The sequence below is a fragment of the Polypterus senegalus genome, chromosome 11 (assembly GCF_016835505.1).
Source record: "Polypterus senegalus isolate Bchr_013 chromosome 11, ASM1683550v1, whole genome shotgun sequence".
In the NCBI taxonomy this organism is placed as follows: domain Eukaryota; kingdom Metazoa; phylum Chordata; class Cladistia; order Polypteriformes; family Polypteridae; genus Polypterus; species Polypterus senegalus.
This window is the reverse complement of record NC_053164.1, coordinates 86,675,583-86,696,952: the sequence shown is the minus strand read 5'-3', so window position 1 is coordinate 86,696,952 and position 21,370 is coordinate 86,675,583. Positions and strand designations below refer to the sequence as shown.

The 21,370-nt window shown below is 37.3% G+C and overlaps 1 protein-coding gene across 1 annotated transcript in view; it reads left to right on the top strand.

Moving 5' to 3' along the window:
- The first annotated feature begins 1,262 nt into the window (after positions 1-1,262).
- Positions 1,263-21,370, top strand: part of LOC120539269 (glycogen phosphorylase, muscle form) — an 89,769-nt gene continuing 69,661 nt past the window's right edge. The window contains exons 1-2 of the mRNA XM_039769186.1: positions 1,263-1,664; positions 20,597-20,698. Coding sequence (XP_039625120.1) covers positions 1,422-1,664; positions 20,597-20,698 — 345 coding nt within the window. The 5' untranslated portion in view covers positions 1,263-1,421. The remainder of the gene's footprint in view (positions 1,665-20,596; positions 20,699-21,370) is intronic.

The window sequence follows — 21,370 nt, the reverse complement described above, 5'->3', positions numbered from 1 at the left end:
TACCCAGCTGTCCACAAGATCTAAAAGAAAACACAATTCATCAGACCAGGCTACCTTGGTCCTTTGCTTCATAAATTTCACCCCTTGACATGTGACATTGTAACAGGATTATCAGTGTTATTCACTTATTGTGATATACTCACTCGTTGTGACAACTGGCAGCAACCTCTGAAAATAGAAACTGGCTCTTGTGGTATCCCTTAAGCACCCATTTCACATTAACACTGTCTTTCCTTTGACTCACTTGATTCAATGGACATTTTTATTCTTGCTGATGGAGCCTAACTTTACTTTAAGTACAATGGGTGCTTCCCAGATATGAGAAATAATATCATGTCAATATTCGAAGACAGACAGATAGATAGATAGATAGATAGATAGATAGATAGATAGATAGATAGATAGATAGATAGATAGATAGATAGATAGAAAAGCACTCTATACAGTATGACAAACAAAAAGGTAACCAGTCTTAGGCTTGTTGTGGTCCAACATCTATTGCACTGTGCCATTCAGGTCTACAAGTTATATTTTCCCTGTCGTTCTTCATATTTGCCTAGTGATACATTCTGCTGATCGCGAGCACTGCCAGATACTGTAGTCCATTACCTCAGATCACATTGTTTATCTTAAAAGCCCTGTGCTATTCGTAATATTCTTCTCTATCTTTTTTCCAATCCTCACACCCCAGTAACAGCTACTTATTTGATTTGACTCAATAGTATTTTATATTTTTTGGCTGTGAAACACGATACATTACGTAATGATCGTTTGGCGTCGCATCCAGAGACAATTCGTGCTCTGAGGTGTCCTGTTATGGAATAAGAATCTGTTTCTGCGCGACACCGTATCAGAAATTAGAAATCAGACGGGCCGATGATTAGATAAATTCCAACTTTTCTTGGGGATTCCTTTAATTTTACCGCTGGCAGATCACAGAGCGTTTGGCGACGAAATGAAGACTTCAAGCCGGTCATGGAAAGTTTTGCAGATTTTACAACAACAATAAGACAGTGTCTCGAGGGCCAACGCCACAAACAAGAACATAATTAATACAAACGTTATGTATGCTTTTTATTGGGTTACGTTCAACATGAAAATAGTCTTGCACAGCTCCTAAAATCGAATACAGTTTAAACAGTGGCGTGATTCCGAGTGCCTAAAAAGGGCGAAGGTTGCTCATTGGTCACTAAAGACTAACTGTTCTGCCCACTTTAATGAAATATTCATCTTAGTTGCTTAAATTACCACAGGTGGGCGGAGTCAAGTGGCAGTCTGTCAGTGCCGCTGCAGCCGAGTAACGAAGGGTGTGCGGAAGGAAAGGGGCTGTCATTGTGCCTTTTGCAGTTAACTGTTATTGTTATTATTCTTTAATTTTAACTCTCCATTAACTAAGTTATTTCACTTACTGTACCGCAGTGATGTCACGTCCACTGACAGACCAAGAAAAGAGGAAGCAGATCTCCGTGAGGGGTCTAGCCGGAGTGGAAAACGTGACGGATCTAAAAAAGAATTTTAACCGTCACCTGCACTTCACTTTGGTTAAAGACCGCAACGTCTCAACGCCACGGGATTACTATTTTGCCCTCGCTCACACCGTCCGGGATCACCTAATCGGAAGGTGGATCAGGACGCAGCAGCACTACTATGAAAAAGATCCGAAAGTAAGATTGAAAGGGGAGGGTTTTGTGGTGGGGAGAGGGGTTAGGAGGAATGGGGAAAAAGTAGAGGTTTGGCATTTTGGGGATGCTAATGCAGTAATGTTACAGATAACGCAAAAGAAATGACACAAGTGAGTTGGGTTGTACTATTTTTAATCTATACAGAATGATGTCTGCCAGATTACAGAAAGGTCGCTTTAGTTGCAGGTCTGTACCACGCTTGCCGCGTGTTCTCGCGGGATTGAGAGAGATTGTGTGTGTGAGAGAGAGAGAGAGAGAGAGAGAGAGAGAGCGAGCGTGCGCGCGCACCCCCGCCCCCGCCCCCGCTTTTCTTTTAGGTTACGTTCGCATAGCAAGCGTTTGAGAAGGAAACGCATTCAGTGTGTGAGGATGCTGTTACTGTCACTTGACAACTGCTGGTGTCTTCTAATAATAAGCCTTGAGTGTCACTTATTTAGACTTCCTGATGAATACTGGTAATAGTAATGCAGTCAGTATCTTTTGTCAGCTATCTAGTAAACTGTAGAATTGTTAAATAACAATATCGGCGTTAGTGGATCACATATACTGTGCCGAGGCTGAGATTTTAGCGATACATCTAGTTTTTGTCACGGACGGAACAGGCAAATGTTGTACTTCTGTATGAAAAATATATATTACTGTATAATGTTATTGCCTTATGAATAACATCAAATACTCGTATGTGTGGAATTCTGTAGCAAGTATTTGCTGAATGATAAACCTTTGTGTGTATCTATATCTGAATTCGATTATAGTCGCTGAGTAATACTTGTTTATAATCACTTATTTTTCCTTCAACTCGAAAATGTTTAAAGAAACGTTGAGGCCATCTTGTTTGTCAGTGCTGGAACCTTTTAACGACACCCGAATCAGAATGTATCTGGAAACTGCCGACTAGTTGTAATTTAAAAATTACATTTCGGCAAGTTGGCAAAAATCGAATAAAAATGATGGAAGTGGAAGATATGAATCCATTTGCATATCTACTCAATTTTAAGTGTAACTCTAACTGCAAAATCCACGTAACTCAGATGTACAAATTTGAGTTGATATATTCATAGCATGTTTATATTAAACAGCCTTAATGTAAAATTTTGCAAACACCTGGTTTCTAATATGCTTACTCTTGGAAGATGGAATTAAGTTAATGTTTTGCATCATTTGACAAGTATTTCTGAATGAAAATGTAATTTGTAGCATATACGGCCCATTCAGCTACTTGTTGCTTGAAGAAATTAAAGATTTAAATTGTTGCTGGTAGTCACAGTACGTTCAAACACCACACATATGTGAATGTTTTTATAGTCTTCAATATAATTAATATTATAGTATGAATGTGCAGATACTGTACATGTACTGTGTATGTGTAGTTTGATAGGTTTATATTGTATATACGGCAAACTAATAAGTAACATTAAGATAACAAGTCTGCTTAATTCAGGCTCATAAAACAAATCTATTTTCTCTACGTGTTTTCTTCATCTCAGTGTTGTGTGGGTGTCAGAGTCAGCCGTGGCATCTTTGGGCACAAGGCACCATACTTGGGCATAGTGCAGTTTTTTCACACTCGTAATCCTTTGCACCAGACCAATTTAGAGACCTTAAGTATTAGAACATCAACATCTTTGGGCTGTTGAGTGAAAGCTGTAGAAAAAACAAAACCGTGCAGCCTCTCGGAGAACATGCAAGCCTCACACCATCAGTGATGTGACCTGGGTTTGAACCAGTTTATTTATTGGTACTTCCACACCGAGTATTGTATGACATCAATAAAACCATATGCTAGATTTGCTTACAGGGTAATGAATGTTATCCAGCGTCTGATATTTTCAGTATCAAGTTTAGTTATTTTGACTTTAAAATATTTGGATGTAGCAATAATCTGAAGATCATTTGTGGTTAACTAAGCAAAGTGTAATATTTGTTAGTAGAACATGGAGATGTGCGATCTTTTGTGATCCCTTAGCTCAAGTTGTGATCCACTTTTCTTGTGGGAAATTTTACTCTAAACACTTTTGCCATGTCTTTATTTTTACCAGTGGCATTGTCTTTTCACTCTTTCTGCAAGGCTATATATATATAAAACTTAAAATTGATTTTTCTTTTTTAAACATTCTAATCGGGAGTACTGCGATATTGGCTTGTGACCCTCTTTCTCTTTTCAGTGTCCTGGTAGCAGCTACAGTATTAGCCAGTTATTAAAGTTTATTACATACTTAATGACTTATCCCAAACAATGTATCAGAATCTGTTTGTTTTTAATACCCAAACTTAAGATGAAAGTCCAAAGTGATTTAAACATAAACAAGATTGCATTAGGACAGCAAGGTGATTCGTGATAGTTCCTAATAAATGTGGTTTCCTCTCACATCTGAAATATGTTCAGATATGGTTGATTTGAGATGCTTGAGAAATTTCGAGTGATTGTGCTCCGTGTTTGACTGCCACGTCGTTCATTGCTGGTTCATACCTTTGTGCCCAAGACTTCAGAGATAGGCCGTGGAGTCCTGCTGCTTTCTCCAGGTCAAGAAACTCATCTACTTCTTTTTATTTTTTCTATTCTGTTCATCATTTTTGTCTTAGAGGCAAAATTTAAAGTCTTTAATAGATGAACATCTGTGAAATCTAAGTCTAGTGCGCAGGGGTCCTCAATCCCAGTCCTGGAGAGCCGCAGTGGCTGCAGGTTTTTGTTCTGACCTGGTTGCTTAATCAGAAAGCAATTCTTGCCAATAAAGCACTAACAAGCTATGAAATTAAATTAACTCTGCTATGTCAGGTCATTCTCATATCCTAGATTTTCTTTCCCTTTCTATCATGCAAATGATTTGAAGGCTAAAATGGACGAGTAATTCTCAGTCCTTCACTTTTTTCTCTTCATTTTTCTTCCAAGTATTTAATTAAACCCAATAGTGCAGATAAATACACACAGGTATAAATGTAAATAAGCTAAATGGAGAAATGCTGCTCTCTCTTGTCATTTGCATGTTATTGATAATAAGGAGCAATTAAAATAGCTGTTTAAGACAAAATTAAGCAATAAGGGCTCAAAATCACTAAAGTGAAGCAGAAGTGTTACTTTAGCAATAAGTGCTTTTTATTAAGCAACTGGGTTGGAGCAAAAACCTGCAGCCACTGCGGCTCTCCAGGACCGTGATTGAGGACCCCTGGTCTAGTGTTATTTGTATCAATACAGAATTTGAATATTACTTTTGAAAGTTACTACACTACACCCATTTCATGTTTTTCATTTGTTAATAAAATTTTCTGTTTATGAATGTGACGGCTTTAAGGATTTTTTTGACAAATAAAATCATCCTTTCAGATTTTTTACATTTATTTTACAGTATGCACACACACACACACACATATATATATTATACAATATAATACGCATTCGTGCAGAAGCAGTGTTTTTGCCTGCACCAAATAGTTGCCATATTGAAATTCAGTTTATTGAAGCATAAAAGAAAACTTTCTTTAACACTACTTTGCAAGAGTAGCCTAAAATTATAGAGTGCTAGCCATTTTAATAGGGAATGTTAGCAGTGCAGCTGAATCCATAGCGCTTTTTCATTTTTTTTGGCTTGGCATGGTGTAGAGGGTGCTGGGCAGACATCCATTGCACCTGTTGATGGTCTGTTATATGGAGTCTCCTACAGTTGGCAAGATGTCTCATAAGGGGTACATGAGGAAAAAAAACACTAAGCAGCAATTATTACTTGTTTCTTTTTTGTTTAAACTTAATGAGACTGTTTTTTTAGGGGAAGAAATAAAACATGCATTGTGGCAGTAAAGGTATGCTGTTTTTAATTTGCAGTCCTGGGAATAAATAGTGTCAGAAAACATCGACTGTCAACCAGAGGCTTAGGCTGCCAGTTGTCAATGAGCCAACTTTGACAGAGGAAGGTTGTGAAAGGTCAGGTTAAATTCAACAAAAATACGGCATGTCAGGGGTGATCTTAAAAAAGTGATCCTGTTAGCTCTTCTAGCCAAATATTATTTCAGCTTTCTAAAAGAATGGAATTTATATTTTTTAAATTTTCAGTTGAAAATTGTCTTTTACATGAGGTTGTTTCTGTTTTTCTCAGTGCTTGGTTTCATTGTCAGTTAATCAGATTTACATACTAATATGTATACGCACACAGACTGTAAAGTATAAAGGATTGACGTAAAGTTCTAGATCTTGTAACATACCATTTTTCATTAGTATTTTAGATTCAGGTTAGAGTTGCAGCGTCGAAACCTCACACAATAATTTTCTTTATGCCAGACCAACCGAAGAAAAATAACTAAGAAGTGTAAGATCAAAATTAATTTAAGATGTGATTTAACCACCTTTACAACTGGTTAGCTTGGAGTGTTGCCCTGTGGTCAAGTTGGAAAACAATGCCGAAATTAAAAATTGCAAAGACAGAGAAGGCTTCCAGCTATACATGTGAATTTTATGAAGGACAAGAACTGCAATATCATCTGGCACCTCATCCTGATTTGTTTTTACATAAAAACAGTGAATATTACATTTTAAAGAATACAAACAAAATTTGATTTTACTTTGTCAATCAAAAAGTTCATTGACATTTCAGGAAAGTGTGTTATGTTTTTTTATTAGTGACGTGTTTTTTGACGTTTGAAGACAACATTTATAGTACAAGTACATTTTTCTATAAGCAGATGCTTGCCATTAAATCTCAGAAAATTGTTTGCTTTGCACTTATAAACTTATTTTACCTTTTAGACCTTTACTACATTTTAAAATAGAAATAGGAGGATGCAGCAAATTTACAACAGTCAGTCAGTCAGTATCCAACCCACCAAATCCTAACACAGGGTCACGGGGGGTCTGCTGGAGCCAATCCCAGCCAGCACAGGGCGCAAGGCAGGAACAAATCCCCAGCCAGGGTGCCAGCCCACCGCAGGACAAACACACACACACACACCAAGGACAATTTAGGATCAGCAATGCATCTAACCTGCATGTCTTTAGACTGAGGGAGGAAACCGGAGCACCCAGAGCAAACCGACGCAGACACGGGGAGAACATGCAAACTCCATGCAGGGAGGACCCGAGAAGCAAACCCAGGTCTCCTAACTGCGAGGCAGCAGCGCTACCAATACGCCACCATGCCGCCCAAGTTTACAAAATAGCTTAGTAAATACTATGCCAAATTCAGTGTTGTTGCTTGATGTACAAAAAAGATGCACTGTTTTTATTTATTCTGTGCCTTGCTGCATTTTCTGCCCATCTTTTCTGTGCATGTGCTCACCATGACCTAGTACAGCACTAGTTTTTGGCACACAGCACTGCATGCTAGATTTCTTCATGTGGGAAATTATGTCTGCTGAAGTAAAAGTGGCACTTGCAACAAAGTTAAACCAGATATGGAGAAAAAATATAATTTTCGTGCAAATTGCCAACATTTTTGTTAAGTATTTGCTGAGCTGTAACTTTTAAATGATTCAATTCTTCATGCCCCCCTTTATTGTAGGTAAATTTATTGTAAGGAAGGTGGTTAACCCCTTATTAAGAGGCGCATTAGCTTATGTCTGTCGTTATGTGGGATGCTGCTGTAATATTTGCTGTGTACTATAATTACAGTACTAATAGGCAGTAATGTATATGGTGTGCATCTGAGAAAAGGTCAAAGGTAAAAGGTACAGTCATAGTACAAAGTAAGACATATTAGAGAGAACATCACAGCTGTTGAACTTTACAAGTGGATTTATCTATGTGGGAGGTCACATTAGTTGCTGGGTCATGTAATCTTAGCCATCATTTGGCTAGGATGTAAGTGCACATATATTCATATTTTCTATATTCAAGATGTTGGGGTAAAGGTGCTGTCAAAGCATATCTTGTGAAATGTCAAGGGTTTGCGCCTGTACAGATTAGGTCACAGTTGGCATAAGACTTGCAAATTAACCATGGAATTGCAGGGCGCACTGTATCGGCTCTGTTCTGCCATCATACTGTCTTTGATGTCATTTTGAACTAATGATTACCGTCTTTAAATGAGCGTATTTCAGCGTCTCACTTCTTTCTGATTTGACCTGACATGTTTGCAAGGTGTCTTCAGTTTAGTGAAAATGCTTGTTAAAGCAAAATGATGTGATACATTACCTTAAAATTATTTTCAATGTCATTTTGAGTTTCCAATTTCTTCTTTTATGCAAAAGAAGTTTTCTCTTGAAGTTCAAAGACGTTAATGTGGCGAGACAGCAGTGTTAATGTTGCTACTGGAAGCTTGTGTGTAGAGTGTATTTGAAAAGCTTTCCAGTCATATTTCATGTCCTACATCAATTGTGTTTTTTACATTTTAGAGTCGGACCTCCTATGAATAACTGGGGAAAATTGAAATTGAAGGAACTTTTTTTTTTCTGATTTATATATATATATATATATATATGTTAGTTTATACTGCAAAGTTTCTGGTTTCTTTCTTGAAGAAGAACAATGTGGAACATTTATTTAAAAAGTAAAAAGTAGACTATAGCATTTTTACATTTTATTTATAAAGCACTATACATTAGACATAGACGAATAAGCATTTAGCACAAGTTGTACTTACAGTGGCATTATGACTTTGTATAAGCTGTTAAAACCAGAGATTATACCAGTTTTATCCACTAATTGTAAGTCACATTCAGCAGCTTGTCAGCAAGTATATCTGGAAATTGACTCTTAGCATTCTGAAACTAAATAATTGAGCCTTTAAATATGACAAGAAGTTCAAATATCTTGTTCCAAACAACTTTTCTGTACTCCCCTATATTTTAGCAGTAATGGACAAAATAAAAAGCAAAACAAATCAAGCAGCATTTTGACACTTCCAAGCTGATTCCTGGACATCTATTATGTGAACCTTCTTTGTTCATTACATGATAATGAGGAGCTGCTACATGCCACTTCTTTATCAACAGCAGCATCATAAAAAAATACAAGCACCAATATCTTTAAAGTATACATGCTTTTGAACGTTCAATATCAGACTGCTTAATGTTCTGATTCAGTGGATTTCTACCTCACTGCTTTTTAAAATTTATTTGTAGTTTTTCAATACTTAATTAACCCACTTTTAAGAATTTCAAGAATTACCAAAGCCTATTCAAAGCAGTAAACAGCTCTGTTTGAGGTGCCATTCCATCACAAGACACATGTAAACACATGCTTACCCACCAGTTACTCATACTAGATTAACACGGAGCTACCAGTTATCCTAAAACACATACAGTTATATGAAAAAGTTTGGGAACCCCTCTTAATTCTTTGGATTTGTGTTTATCATTGGCTGAGCTTTCAAAGTAGCAACTTAGTTTTAATATATGACATGCCTTATGGAAAGTAGTATTTCAGCAGTGACATTAAGTTTATTGGATTAACAGAAAATATGTAATATGCATCATAACAAAATTAGACAGGTGTATACATTTGGGCACCCTGACAGAGATATTGCATTGATACTTAGTTGAGCCTCCTTTTCCAAATATAACAGCCTCTAGACGCCTATTTTGATGAGTGTCTGGATTCTGGGTGGAGGTATTTTTGACCATTCTCCCATACAAAATCTCTCCAGTTCAGTTAAATTTGATGGCTGCCGAGCATAGACAGCCTGCTTCAAATCATCCCATAGATTTCAATGATATTCAAGTCAGGGGACTGTGACGGCCATTCCAGAACATTGTACTTCTCCCTCTGCATGAATGCCTTAGTAGATTTTGAGCTGTGTTTTGGGTCATTGTCTTGTTGGAATATCCAACCCCTTTGTAACTTTAACTTTGTAACTGATGCTTGAACATTATCCTGAAGAATTTGTTAATACTGGCTTGAATTCACCTGACCCTCAAGTTTAACAAGGGCCCCAGTCCCTGAACTATCCACACTGCCCCACAGCATGATGGAACCTTCACCAAATTTGACAGTAGGTAGGACGTGTTTTTCTTGGAATGCGGTGTTCTTCTTCCGCCATGCAAAGCACTTTTGGTTATGACCAAATAACTTAATTTTTGTCTCATCAGTCCAAAGCACTTAGTTCCAAAATGAATCTGGCTTATCTAAATGAGCATTTGCATAAAGAAGCGACTCTGTTTGTGGCATGAGTGCAGAAAGGGCTTCTTTCTCATCACCCTGCCATACAGGTGTTCTTTGTGCAAATTGTGCTGATTTGTAGAACGATGTACAGATACACCATCTGCAGCAAGATGTTCTTGCAGGTCTTTGGAGGTGATCTGTGGGTTGTCTGTAACCATTCTCACAATCCTGCGCATATGCAGCTCCTGTATTTTTCTTGGCCTGCCAGACCTGCTGGATTTAACAGCAACTGTACCTGTGGCCTTCTATTTCCTGATTCCATTCCTTACAGTTGAAACTGACAATTTAAACCTCTAAGACAGCTTTTTGTAGCCTTCCCCTAAACCATGATACAGAACAATATTTGTTTTCGGATCTTTTGAGAGTTGCTTTGAGGATCCTATGCTGTCACTCTTCAGAGGAGAGTCAAAGGGAAGCACAACTTGCAACTGACCACCTTAAATACCTTTTCTCATGATTGGACAAACCTGTCTATGAAGTTCAAAGCTTAACGAGCTAATCCAACCAATTTGGTGTTGCAAGTAATCAGTACTGAGCAGTTACATGCATTCAAATCAGCAAAATTACAAGGGGACCCAAATGTTTGCACAGCCAGTTATTCATATTTGATTTAATTTCATACATCTAAATACTGCTTCACTAAAAATCTTTGTTCGGAAAACACCCCAGTACTTAGATGTTCCTAGGAAATGAAAGACATACCACTGTTATCTTTTTTGTTGAAAGTACAGTAAAATATTATGCAGGCTGAGAGGGGTTCCCAAACGTTTTCATATGACTGTATCTTTCAGATGTAGGAGAATACTGGATTAAGTCCACTAGATAGTGGAGAATGTGTGCACTCAAAACAGAGACAGTTGCTGGGATGCCTGCAATCATCTCACCACCGTATCCCCTTTATGTATAGCTGCTGGGTTAATAATATACTCTGTATATTCAGGAAAGGTTTCTTTTGAGATGTGTGCCTGTTACATACTAGATAGAGAAAAGGATTTTTGTAAACCTTGAACCTATCTTCTGATCTTCGTATCCATTTTAGATAAACAGGAACAAGGTAGCATCTTACAACATGTGACAAGTTGAGTCAGCCAGGATATGGAGATTTCCATACAGCACTTTGTAGTATCTCCTGATTTGTCCCACCACTTTATTTTTCAAATATCCCTTGTATAGTAGAATTTTGAATGGCTGTTTAAAAGACTCAAGGATAATGCTAAGCTTTCTTAATACATCAAATACATTTTATTTTGAAAGTGTAAAAATTTGTATAAAGCTCAATTTAAAGCTGAATTTTACTGTTTTTCTCATGTGCTCATTATAACTCTTGTAACAACCTTTGAGACCCCAGACTGTTTTTAATTTCTTGTTTGACTTTTTAATGGTTTGTGTTTCATATTGACCAAAAAGGTTAAAAATGTAATAACTTTTCCCTCCTATTAATTAAAATTAAGTGTTTCCATTAAATAGTTTGATAAATGTGAACAGTAAACAAAAATATAGTAAAGCTATTTCTTGACAACACAAGTTTTGTTTATCTGTCCTCTGCTGTTTATGCAGGAGGCAGGAGAAGGCAGCACTTTATACGGTCTGGACATTAATATGTTGTTATGTCTTATATTTCAAAATGTAAACAACTGAAAACATGGATTATATTTTGATTCTGAGGGGAAAAAAATCACGTTCATACTCTGTTTATAAAAACTAATACAATTAGGGGAAGCGGCGTTTATAAGGTATGCCAGATTGGTTTTAATGTTGAATGGTAGGTTGCTTAAGCTTTTTACATTAAATAACTCATCATAGAATCACTTTGGGGTAATGACATATTGGTAATGAGTCAGTATGTCAAAAAAGGCCATGCAGAGAAGAATGTTTTTCCAAAAAAAAATGAATGCTTGGTAACAATGTGTACATATAGAGTACAGGAATTGTCTGACTTCACAAACTGTAGGACACAGAGTGAAGTCACATCACTGATGAACATCCAGGAGAATCTAGGCCTGGCCAAAGTTCTGTGTAGTACAGAATGACAGACAATTTCTGTTATATATTGTGTGGGATCTGTAAAAAGCTTAATTAGCACATTCCAAGTGTGAAATTTGAGATTTTACACAAATGTTACTGCTTTACACCCCTCTGTTTAAATAGACACATCATTCCATCCATGATTGGTTGTCACCCTTATTAGTTTGTAAATTTGTTTCTGCTAAAAAATACTGGACTCTTTAAGAGTTGGAATTATGTTCATGTATGATTCTCATTCTTGGTAGTGACTATTTTGGTTGAAGTCTACCTGTGTGTTTGGTTTCCGTTTGCTTAAGTGCCAGAAGAGAGAGACTAGTAGCATTTCTAGTATATCTGCTTTATCAAGGCTCACAATGAACAACAGCCTATATTTACAGTGACAACATATTAGGAAAGAGGCTGGCCGTGATCAGATCCATTCTCCATCACAGGAAGCATACACAGTTTAAGATGTTCATTTGTCCATGAAGCTCGCCAAAGTGTTGGAGGAGCCCCAGATGAACATGCACATAGAACTCCACATAAAGTTGGCCCAATTCAACAGTTGAACAAGTCTCTGAACACTTGGTGCTAATCACAGTTGCCACCCAGCTGCCTTTATCGATCAAATTGAGCATGTGATTATAATCTAAGTGCAGCAACATATATACTGTAGATGTTGCTGATGTGATTAAGGGGCTTACTATATTTTTCTTTAATAATATATTCATAATTTATAATTCTCCTTTATTTATATCTCATTTATAAAGGTGTTTTTACTAAGACAGTTTGCTTTATTTTTTTTTTTTTTACCTTTCTTCTCTGCACTGATGGAATTAGCATTATCAACTCAGTTTAGTCTTGGCTTGTTAGCAAAGCAATTTTTACCCAGAAAGGTGGTGTGGGTGAAATTATAATCTGTGTCTCCATTATGAACTTTGACATTTCAGAAGGTCTGTCCTCCTTGCTCTGGCCTTCAGGGCTGTTACCCTGGGGAGAGGATACTTGATAGCAAGCAGCTTTATAAAAACATGTGGGCAGGATAAAAATAGTGCCTGTGAGGACCAAAAGCGTGAAATGTTCAAAGGTTGTGATATCTCTAGGAACATCTATCATTCTGACTTTTCCCAGTTTCTCTAATCCTTAAACATATGCCATTTGTGAAGTCATTTTAGAGACAGTACAAGTTAAGTGTGAATTAAGATGTCTGCTTTTTTATTAATGATTACAAGTCAGTCGTTTTCCAAATATAACTGGAATTGTGAGTGCCTAACGAAACATTTGTCAGATATTTGAACTGGGTGACCTTTTTTCTAAGTATAAAATAATAGAGTCTCCTCAGTGTGTCTCCATCACCCAGATCAACAAGCCCAAAATGTATATAAAATACTATTTCCCATTTTTTAGTGAAAGATTTAAGACAAAATTAGCTGCAAACAGCCAAATAAGTTCTTGTTTTTTATAACATTTTCCCAGCTAATAAAGTGAGGAGGCTCGTTCCTTTGCCCACATCACAAAGCCTTCAAACAGCATTGCCCCTCTCAACCTGTTTGCTCCTAGAAGATTTAGTAACTTCTGTTTCCTCTTCAGCCCTTTGCCTTTCTCTGTCCTTTAAGGGTCTGCTACTATAATTAAGCACCCTGCTCTCCAGGATATTGTCCTCCATGTCACACCACATGCATGACCATATATATGTCAAGCAGATTCTAAGTATCTCCTTTGTATGGACTCTTTGCTACAATTCAGAGCAACATTACTATAGATGCTTGGTGGGAACCAATTGTGGATGGGACTCCAGTCCCTTAAGGGGCACAGTCATGCATGCATCCACACTCACATTTTGAGGAACAAAATGCTATTTCACCTAACCTGTGTACCTTATGTGAAAAAGCCAGAAGAACCCATGCGGTCGCTGGAATAATACAAGAACAACATTGATTTATATCGCACATTTTTATACAAATGATGTAGCTCAAAGTGCCTTTACATGATGAAGAAATAGAAAAAAGACAAAATATATTAAAAAATAAAATTAGGCAATATTAATTAATATAGAATAAAAGTAAAGTCTGATGGCCAGGGAGGACAGATAAAACAAAAGAAACTCCAGACGCTGGAGAAAAAAAAATCTGCAGGGGTTCTGAGGCCACAAGACCACCCAGCCCCTTCTAGGCATTCTACCTAACATAAATGACCTCAGTTAGTTCTCATGGTATTTAGGGTTCACATGGAAGAACTTGATGATGATGGTCATGTGGATTTCTGGCCTTTAATCCATCAATGTAGGGACATCACGGTGCTTTGATCGGGTGGTGGTGGTGCAGATCTCCACCACAGAAATAACAGAAAAAGAACAGCAGAGAAAGTAGGGGCTAGTACGGATTTCAGAGCCACCATGACTAATAAATGATAATTAGATGCATATACAGAGTAGTATCAGGATTAAACTAAAATGAAGTGATGAGAAAGCCATGTTAAACTAATGTGTTTTCAGCAGTTTTTTTAAAGTGCTCCATTGCATTAGTCTGGCGAATTCCTATTGGTAAGCTATTTCAGATTTTAGGTGCATAACAGCAGAAGGCTGCCTCACCATTTTTTTTAAGTTTAGCTCTTGGAATTCTAAGTAGACACTCATTTGAAGATCTAAGGTTACGATTAGGAGTGTAAGGTGAGAGGCATTTTGAAATATAGGATGGAGCGAGATTATTTAAAGCTTTGTAAACCATAAGCAGTATTTTAAAGTCAATTCTAAATGACACAGGTAACCAATGTAAAACTGGAGAGATGTGTTCATATTTTCTTTTCCTAGTTAAGATTCTAGCAGCTGCATTCTGCACTTGGATGTATTTTTGGGTAGTCCTGAGAGGAGTGCATTACAGTAATCTAGTTGACTAAAAACAAAAGTGTTAACTAATTTTTCAGCATCTTGCAATGTTATAAGAGGTCTAACTTTTGCTATATTTCTTAAGTGAAAAAATGCTGTCCTAGTAATCTGATTAATATGCGATTTAAAATTCAAGTCAGAGTCAATAGTTACCCCTAAATTTTTTACCCCTGTCTTGACTTTTAATCCTAATGGATCAAGTTTGTGGAAATGTGTAATGTGGAAATTCTTTTTCTTTGTAAGCCAGGCTAATTGTTGTCTCTAAACTGTCCTTGTGTGTTTATGGTTTAATACATAAGTTTGCTCTTTGGTGGGCTGGTACCACACACAAGACTGGCTCTTTCCTAAGGCTGATGCTACAAAGATAGGGTCAAGCACCTAACGACTCTGTAATGCATATGCTAGGTTCAGAAAATGAATGATCACACCTTCTTTTATGTATTTTTAAAGTGCATTTTTCTTTTGAACCTGTTTTTATTTTGTTAATGATAAATGTAATTAATTATTCAGCAAATTAGAAAAAAAATATATAATTACATTTTCTCTGGTTCTACTTGAGCATGGGAAAGGCCCTATATAAATAAAATGTATTATTATTATTATTATTATTATTATTATTATTAACATTTAACTTACATTCTTGCCAGTTTAGAAGGAGCTATTTTGAAACATTGCCATCTAAAGTGGTTTACCTTCATTTTATGAGTACCAACTGTTAGGAAGAGCTTGCAGTAGGTGTAGGGACGTTACTATGCTGTACTTGAAAGCTTGTATGATTTACATTTTAAACGACGGTATGCACGTTTTAAGTACTAGTGTGTTCTACACATGGGTATATTTGCTGAATTTCTCTAAATCTGTGGTATGTCTAGAGCAGACTTTCTTAACATGGTTTGTTAATGGATGTTATTTGGCAGGCATTATCGGTGATCGTACACATGGTGGTAATGAGAACTACAAGAAGACATTCACTTCAAGTGGAAAATTTCCATGAAGGAGCCACCATTTTACTGCATGTCTAGTGGCAATGTATGATCATGCATGTCCGCAATGAGAAGGAGACACTCTGGCTTGCTCTCAGAAATTATCCTGGGTGGCTGTGGAACCACAGATTCCCACAGAGCCCTATAACAGACTTTCTACCACACCTGGGAGAGATTCAAGGTAATCTTGATGACCCACCTGGAACACTCCCAGCACCTATAAAAGGAGCCAGTCACCACCACTTAATGGCCTGAGTTGGGAGGAAGAAGGACAAAGCCTGTGTGGAGGGCTGGAGGTGGAAGGACTGTGCAAGGATTGTTGCCCTTGACTGTATATTGGCAAAGAGGCACAAATCTTGTGTCCTGCCTATCTGTGTCGGGTTAGGGTGGCCATACACCCCGGGCTCCACAATATGTATAAAGGCACAGAATGCACACACACACAGAGGCAGATGAAAAAGTGTTGAGTCTGAAGTACTAAGTGAAACACCAGTAAAGCCAGACCAGTTTTGTTTTTCAGCTGAATCTTGTGTGTAATATTCATAAAGCTCTATATACAACTGAAACTTATTGTTTGTACATGAAGTCTTCTGTAACTGACTTCATTTCTTCATCGTCCCACAGGGGTAGCCTTTCTCAATACTGTCACACAGTACAGGTAGTAATGCTGTCTCTTCAGATCCATTGTTTTGCAGATCAACCGGTGCATTGTAAGCTGGGATATCATAGTCAAGCTGAGGGAAGATTGTCAACATGTTTCCCTGACACTTTATCCTAATTAACTGCCATAGACACCATAGAAAAGCATGTCATCAATATGGTCTATGCCCTTAAAATCATAAAAAAAAAAAACTGCTCATGATCTTGTAGACACTGACGTGTGCCTTGAACTTGCTGTTCTGTTGAACATTCACATGTGTCCATTGTTTTTATTGTTGTTCCTGGTGACATATCCAAATTTCATATCCAGTTATGATACCCTTATTAAATTTCACCCAGTCTGAATGAGTAAAATGCATATCTCTTAGGGATATTGGATTCAGTGATTCTTCATTTCAAGAGTCAACATTTTAGGTACCTATAACCTGCACAGACATTGCTCATATCAAATTGCACAAAGAATGGATTCTGCTGACCTATAACCAATTCCAGTAGTGTCCCACACACAGTCTCTCTTTGATTCTTCAATACAAAACGCTTCATGGTGGCAACATTTTATTATGCTGCTGCTGCTGATGTTGAAGTTTGGGCAGACCTGAGCCATTTTTAGGAGCTCAAATGCTAGAATCTTATAATTTACATATTTGAAAACATTGGAACTAAGTACTTGCCGCTTACAAAATCACGTTCAAAATGTTCTGATGATTCCTTGTGTACATATTTAATAGTTTAATCCGAAGAAGACAAGCAGTGGGACTTGTGAAAAGCTTTTGATAAGGCAGCTGATAGTTCTGATAAAGTAATATTCCATATCTTGGGCACATAGTGTTAAATAAATATTTATATGAATTCAAATATTTAATTAAGATAACATGAATAATGAACACACATACACATTTTTTACTGTGGCACAGTGATTAGTGCTGTAGTCTGATGAGCTTGGACCCTGTCTTCTAAGTGTTTAAAGGTTTTCTTTGGGTTCTCTGATTTCCTCTGATATTTCAAAGAATTGCCCTTTAAGGTGAGAGGCATCTTTAACTTGGTAGTGTCCAGTTCTTCAGTGTGTGGTGTATGTCTTCCTTACCTCCTTTTGCTTTTTTTGCTGAAAAAAGCTGAACTGTGTTGGGTCACCTGTTGCCATACCTGCCCCATGGTGGCCAAGTGGGGAGTTTCTATCGCTGATTAGTTCTTTTTCGATGTCAGAAATGGCAAGCAAGCAAAATGCAATAAATACAGCTAGACTCTCAAAACAGATAAACGTTCTGTGTTAATAAACTGTAAACCACCCTCTCTAAGAAAGAATAAACACCTTGTGATGTGCCACTCATTTTTTTTATTGTTTTTCGATGGCTGTTTGATATCATTCTGGCTTTCTGCCACTCTCCCTGTCAACTAGAGAAACAAAATTAAGATTGATTAACAGTTAATGAGAGGGCAAGCACTGACTACTCCACACATAACAAAGTAATGAAATGTTCATGAAACAAAGAAGTGTGCACTTTGTGCAGTGGTCCTGTGCAGTGTTGTTAGCATGGAGCTGCTGGATGTCAATTTAGCATAAACGAAACTAGTATTGTTTCATGTTTAATTTTTGTGCCATGGTTAGAAATTAGGCAGTCAGATGACTTTGCTTACTGTATGCTATATCAGTTAATCTCTGTGCTGCCACTCAGGGTTAATCTTTGTGTAGTTCACAAATAGAGTGAATATATTAATTTATTACTGTGTAAAGATTAGTGGTTTGCAAACACTATTTGAATAGTTTAATTGCATGTTTACTAACTGCCAGTACCACATTTATGAGAAAGTACATGAATGGAAATTGTGTGGAGTGATGGCTCGGAGGCTAGGGATCTGCGCTGGTAATCAGAAGGTTGCTGGTTCGAATCCCGTAAATGCCAGAGGTGACTCTACTCCATTGGGCCATTGAGCAAAGCCCTTAACCGGTGTATGATGTTAATCTGCATCCAGTCCTACAAGCTGGTAAAACTTGGGAGTTGGTGGCAGGATTGGCACTCCAGCCACAGTAAAAAAAAAAAACTCTGAGGTGCTGAGGTGTCACCCACTGCCCTCGGGTCCCAATCCAGGTGGTTCACTGAGTGATGGGCGTATCAGCGCATGCTCCCAACCTTTCTTTCTATGAATGGAAAGTCACTCTCATCTTTGATATTTGTAATCCTCTGTGCTTTCATTTAATCCTATTGAATTAGTATTTAATTGTTTTTAAGGATCTTTAAAAGGGCTTCCTTTCTAATTGTTGCTTCATCAATGTGAGTGTATGGCTGCTTTGAAGATATCTACTGTATTTCTTTAAACGTGATAATTCTTTGGCACAGCAGAGCCACATAGCCTTTTTCATTTTTTCTTTTCTGTGTCTTTAGAAATTCCAGCATATGATGTAACACACTGTTTCCTGACAATAACTTTAAAAATGCACACTTTACCTGCAGTTTGTGCATAAACAATGCATTTAGTGATGGGGTCAAAATGTGTTATGTAGAAAAAACTCAAGGTATATTGTCATACTGAACAAATCCCTATGTAGGATGACAGTGTTTGTGTTGTGGTGGGTGGACCAGTAAAGACAGGAATTGAGAGAGGGGATTATCAGGGTGTCATTTCTTTCATGCTTCTTTAGTGACCCATATTGATGTCAGACAGAAACAGAAATAATGAAAAGAGCTAGTGCACAATAAAGGAGAATTTGATACAGAGGCATCAGTGTAGTTTTTGACCCTCAGATTCTTAACAAGTTGCTGACCAGTTAGACACCCATAATCCTTAGAGCTCATAAGTAACCTAGGCATGGAGGAAAACCCAGGGTCCACTCGAGGGTGCTCTAGCCCGCTTCAGTTATAGAGTGGCTGTGAATCTGCGGAGTGATTGGAAGTCAACCAAGTGAGGGTTCTGGAAGCTGACCAGTAGACAGAATGAGTATTTAAGTTTGGAGTTCTGGGGGGGTACCGTTGGTGGCCAAAGCATTAAGACAGTTTTGCACTTGTGCCAGTCACACAGGTAAGGACCTAATTTGAATTAAAAGAGTGTGGATTTGTAAGAAATCAGGGGATGAAAACCAAGGGCATCCATTGAACAGCTTACCTTGGCGATGGTACAGTGCTTAATGCTATGTGGAGACCCTGCTATCATATGAAGTCACGTCTCTGTGCCATATTTGTATTTTTTTGGCTTTACTTTGAGTCTGGAACAAAATGAAAACACTCCATGTAATTGGTATGAGTAAACGTAATTAGTACTTTACAATGCTAACTGAATAAACATTATGAGCGCTTTACCATGTATTAAATTAAAAATATGTTAATTTTTCACTCTGTTTAGACAGACATTACATGCATTGTTGAATATATTATTTGCCTCTTCACGCAGCCTTGAACTGGACTAATTGGATTTGAGAATGGATAGATTTCTTAGCAATTTTTATTATCAAAACAAATCACAGTATTTTTAAATTAGGAGTTGCTCCATTTTATATTCACATTCACTAGCAACACATTTTTCCGATATTTCTGTTCATGTACAGTACGTATATTCTCAAACACACATGGCAGGAGTAATTACTCACAAGGCAGTTGTGTGCCACGTACATCCCAGTAGTCAGATGAATTTACAGAAAACAAAAATGGTTCAAGATGATCTTCTAAATATGTGACTAGAAGTTTATCAAATAACTCATTAGTTCCTAGGTGCAGCAGAGCCACTTTAAATAGCATACTGCAAGTGAAGTACTGGAGTGCAGGGGAGCAACCGTTTTGATGGTGAAGATAATCTCATTTTAAATCTGGGTGTGGTAATGTGCAATCCTTTTCATGCGATTTTAAAGAAAGGGTGCAGAACGGAGTGATTAATGGAGCAAAATACTGAGAGAAGATAAACCGTGTTGAGGTGCAGACCCAGGCAAGGAGCTTACGGAGGAGTGAAAACAATCCTTTTTGAAAAATAATTCACTTCAATATTATTATTTGGAAGGTTAATTTAATATTAATTTCTATTGTGGTTTTATAAAACTTCAAATGCGTTCATTAGATGGTATTAGATATACTATAGCTTCTGTTTTACATAAGTTGTAAGTTTGGACATTAGATAAAAAAAAAATTCAAGTTTTAGTGGTTTCAGTTGATCTGTATTACATCCATTTTATAAACCAGTCTTATCCAAGTTTAACATTATGGGTGGCCAAACCTGATCCTTGTAGCAATGGGCACAAGCCGTAGTGGTAATTTACAGGAAATGGCTATTAAATATATGAATGTTCCTTACGAATGTTTCTTCTGTGTTACAGCGTATCTACTATCTGTCCCTGGAGTTCTACATTGGCCGTACTCTACAGAACACCATGGTTAATTTGGCCCTGGAGAATGCCTGTGATGAAGCCATGTACCAGGTAGGGTGGCAATGCCATACCGCCACTTAATTCTGCAGTGTATACATTACAAATTAACTCTCAATTTCTTTGAAAAATAAGCTGTAATCTAAATATATAAAATAAAATGTCTGTCTGTCTTTCCCCTGTATAGTCCCATACTGAGCTATTGAGACATAATTTTGCAAAGTAACATTCCTATGGGCCTTGAGTAAAATAGCATATGTGGGAACCCTGATAATCACCACACAGCAAGAAAAAGATTAATAATTGTACCAGGGGTCCTATGGTTCAATAAAGTGACAGATGCCTCATTGGTAAGATGCTTTAGAAGACAAATATGCCTCATTAAGAAATAAACAGTTTTCGTATATCAAGTGATTTTTATATAAATGTAGAGTGAATGATAGATCAATGGTGTGTGTTAAATGATCTCAAAGGTCAAATTTCCTATAGATCCTACAACTATTCTCATTTAATTTCCATCACATTTTTACACAATGGTCCTGTTAGTTCAAAAGTTACAAAGGTACATTTTTCTCAACATTAACAACAAACGATAAACAGCTTTGCGAACAAGCAAGCAACGAGAAAGGTGAGCTTTAATAATATCAACCTTGGGGTACAGAATACAGAGCAGCCTGGAATTCCCATAGCTCATTGAAACTCTTGTTAATAGCCAGCAGACTGTAT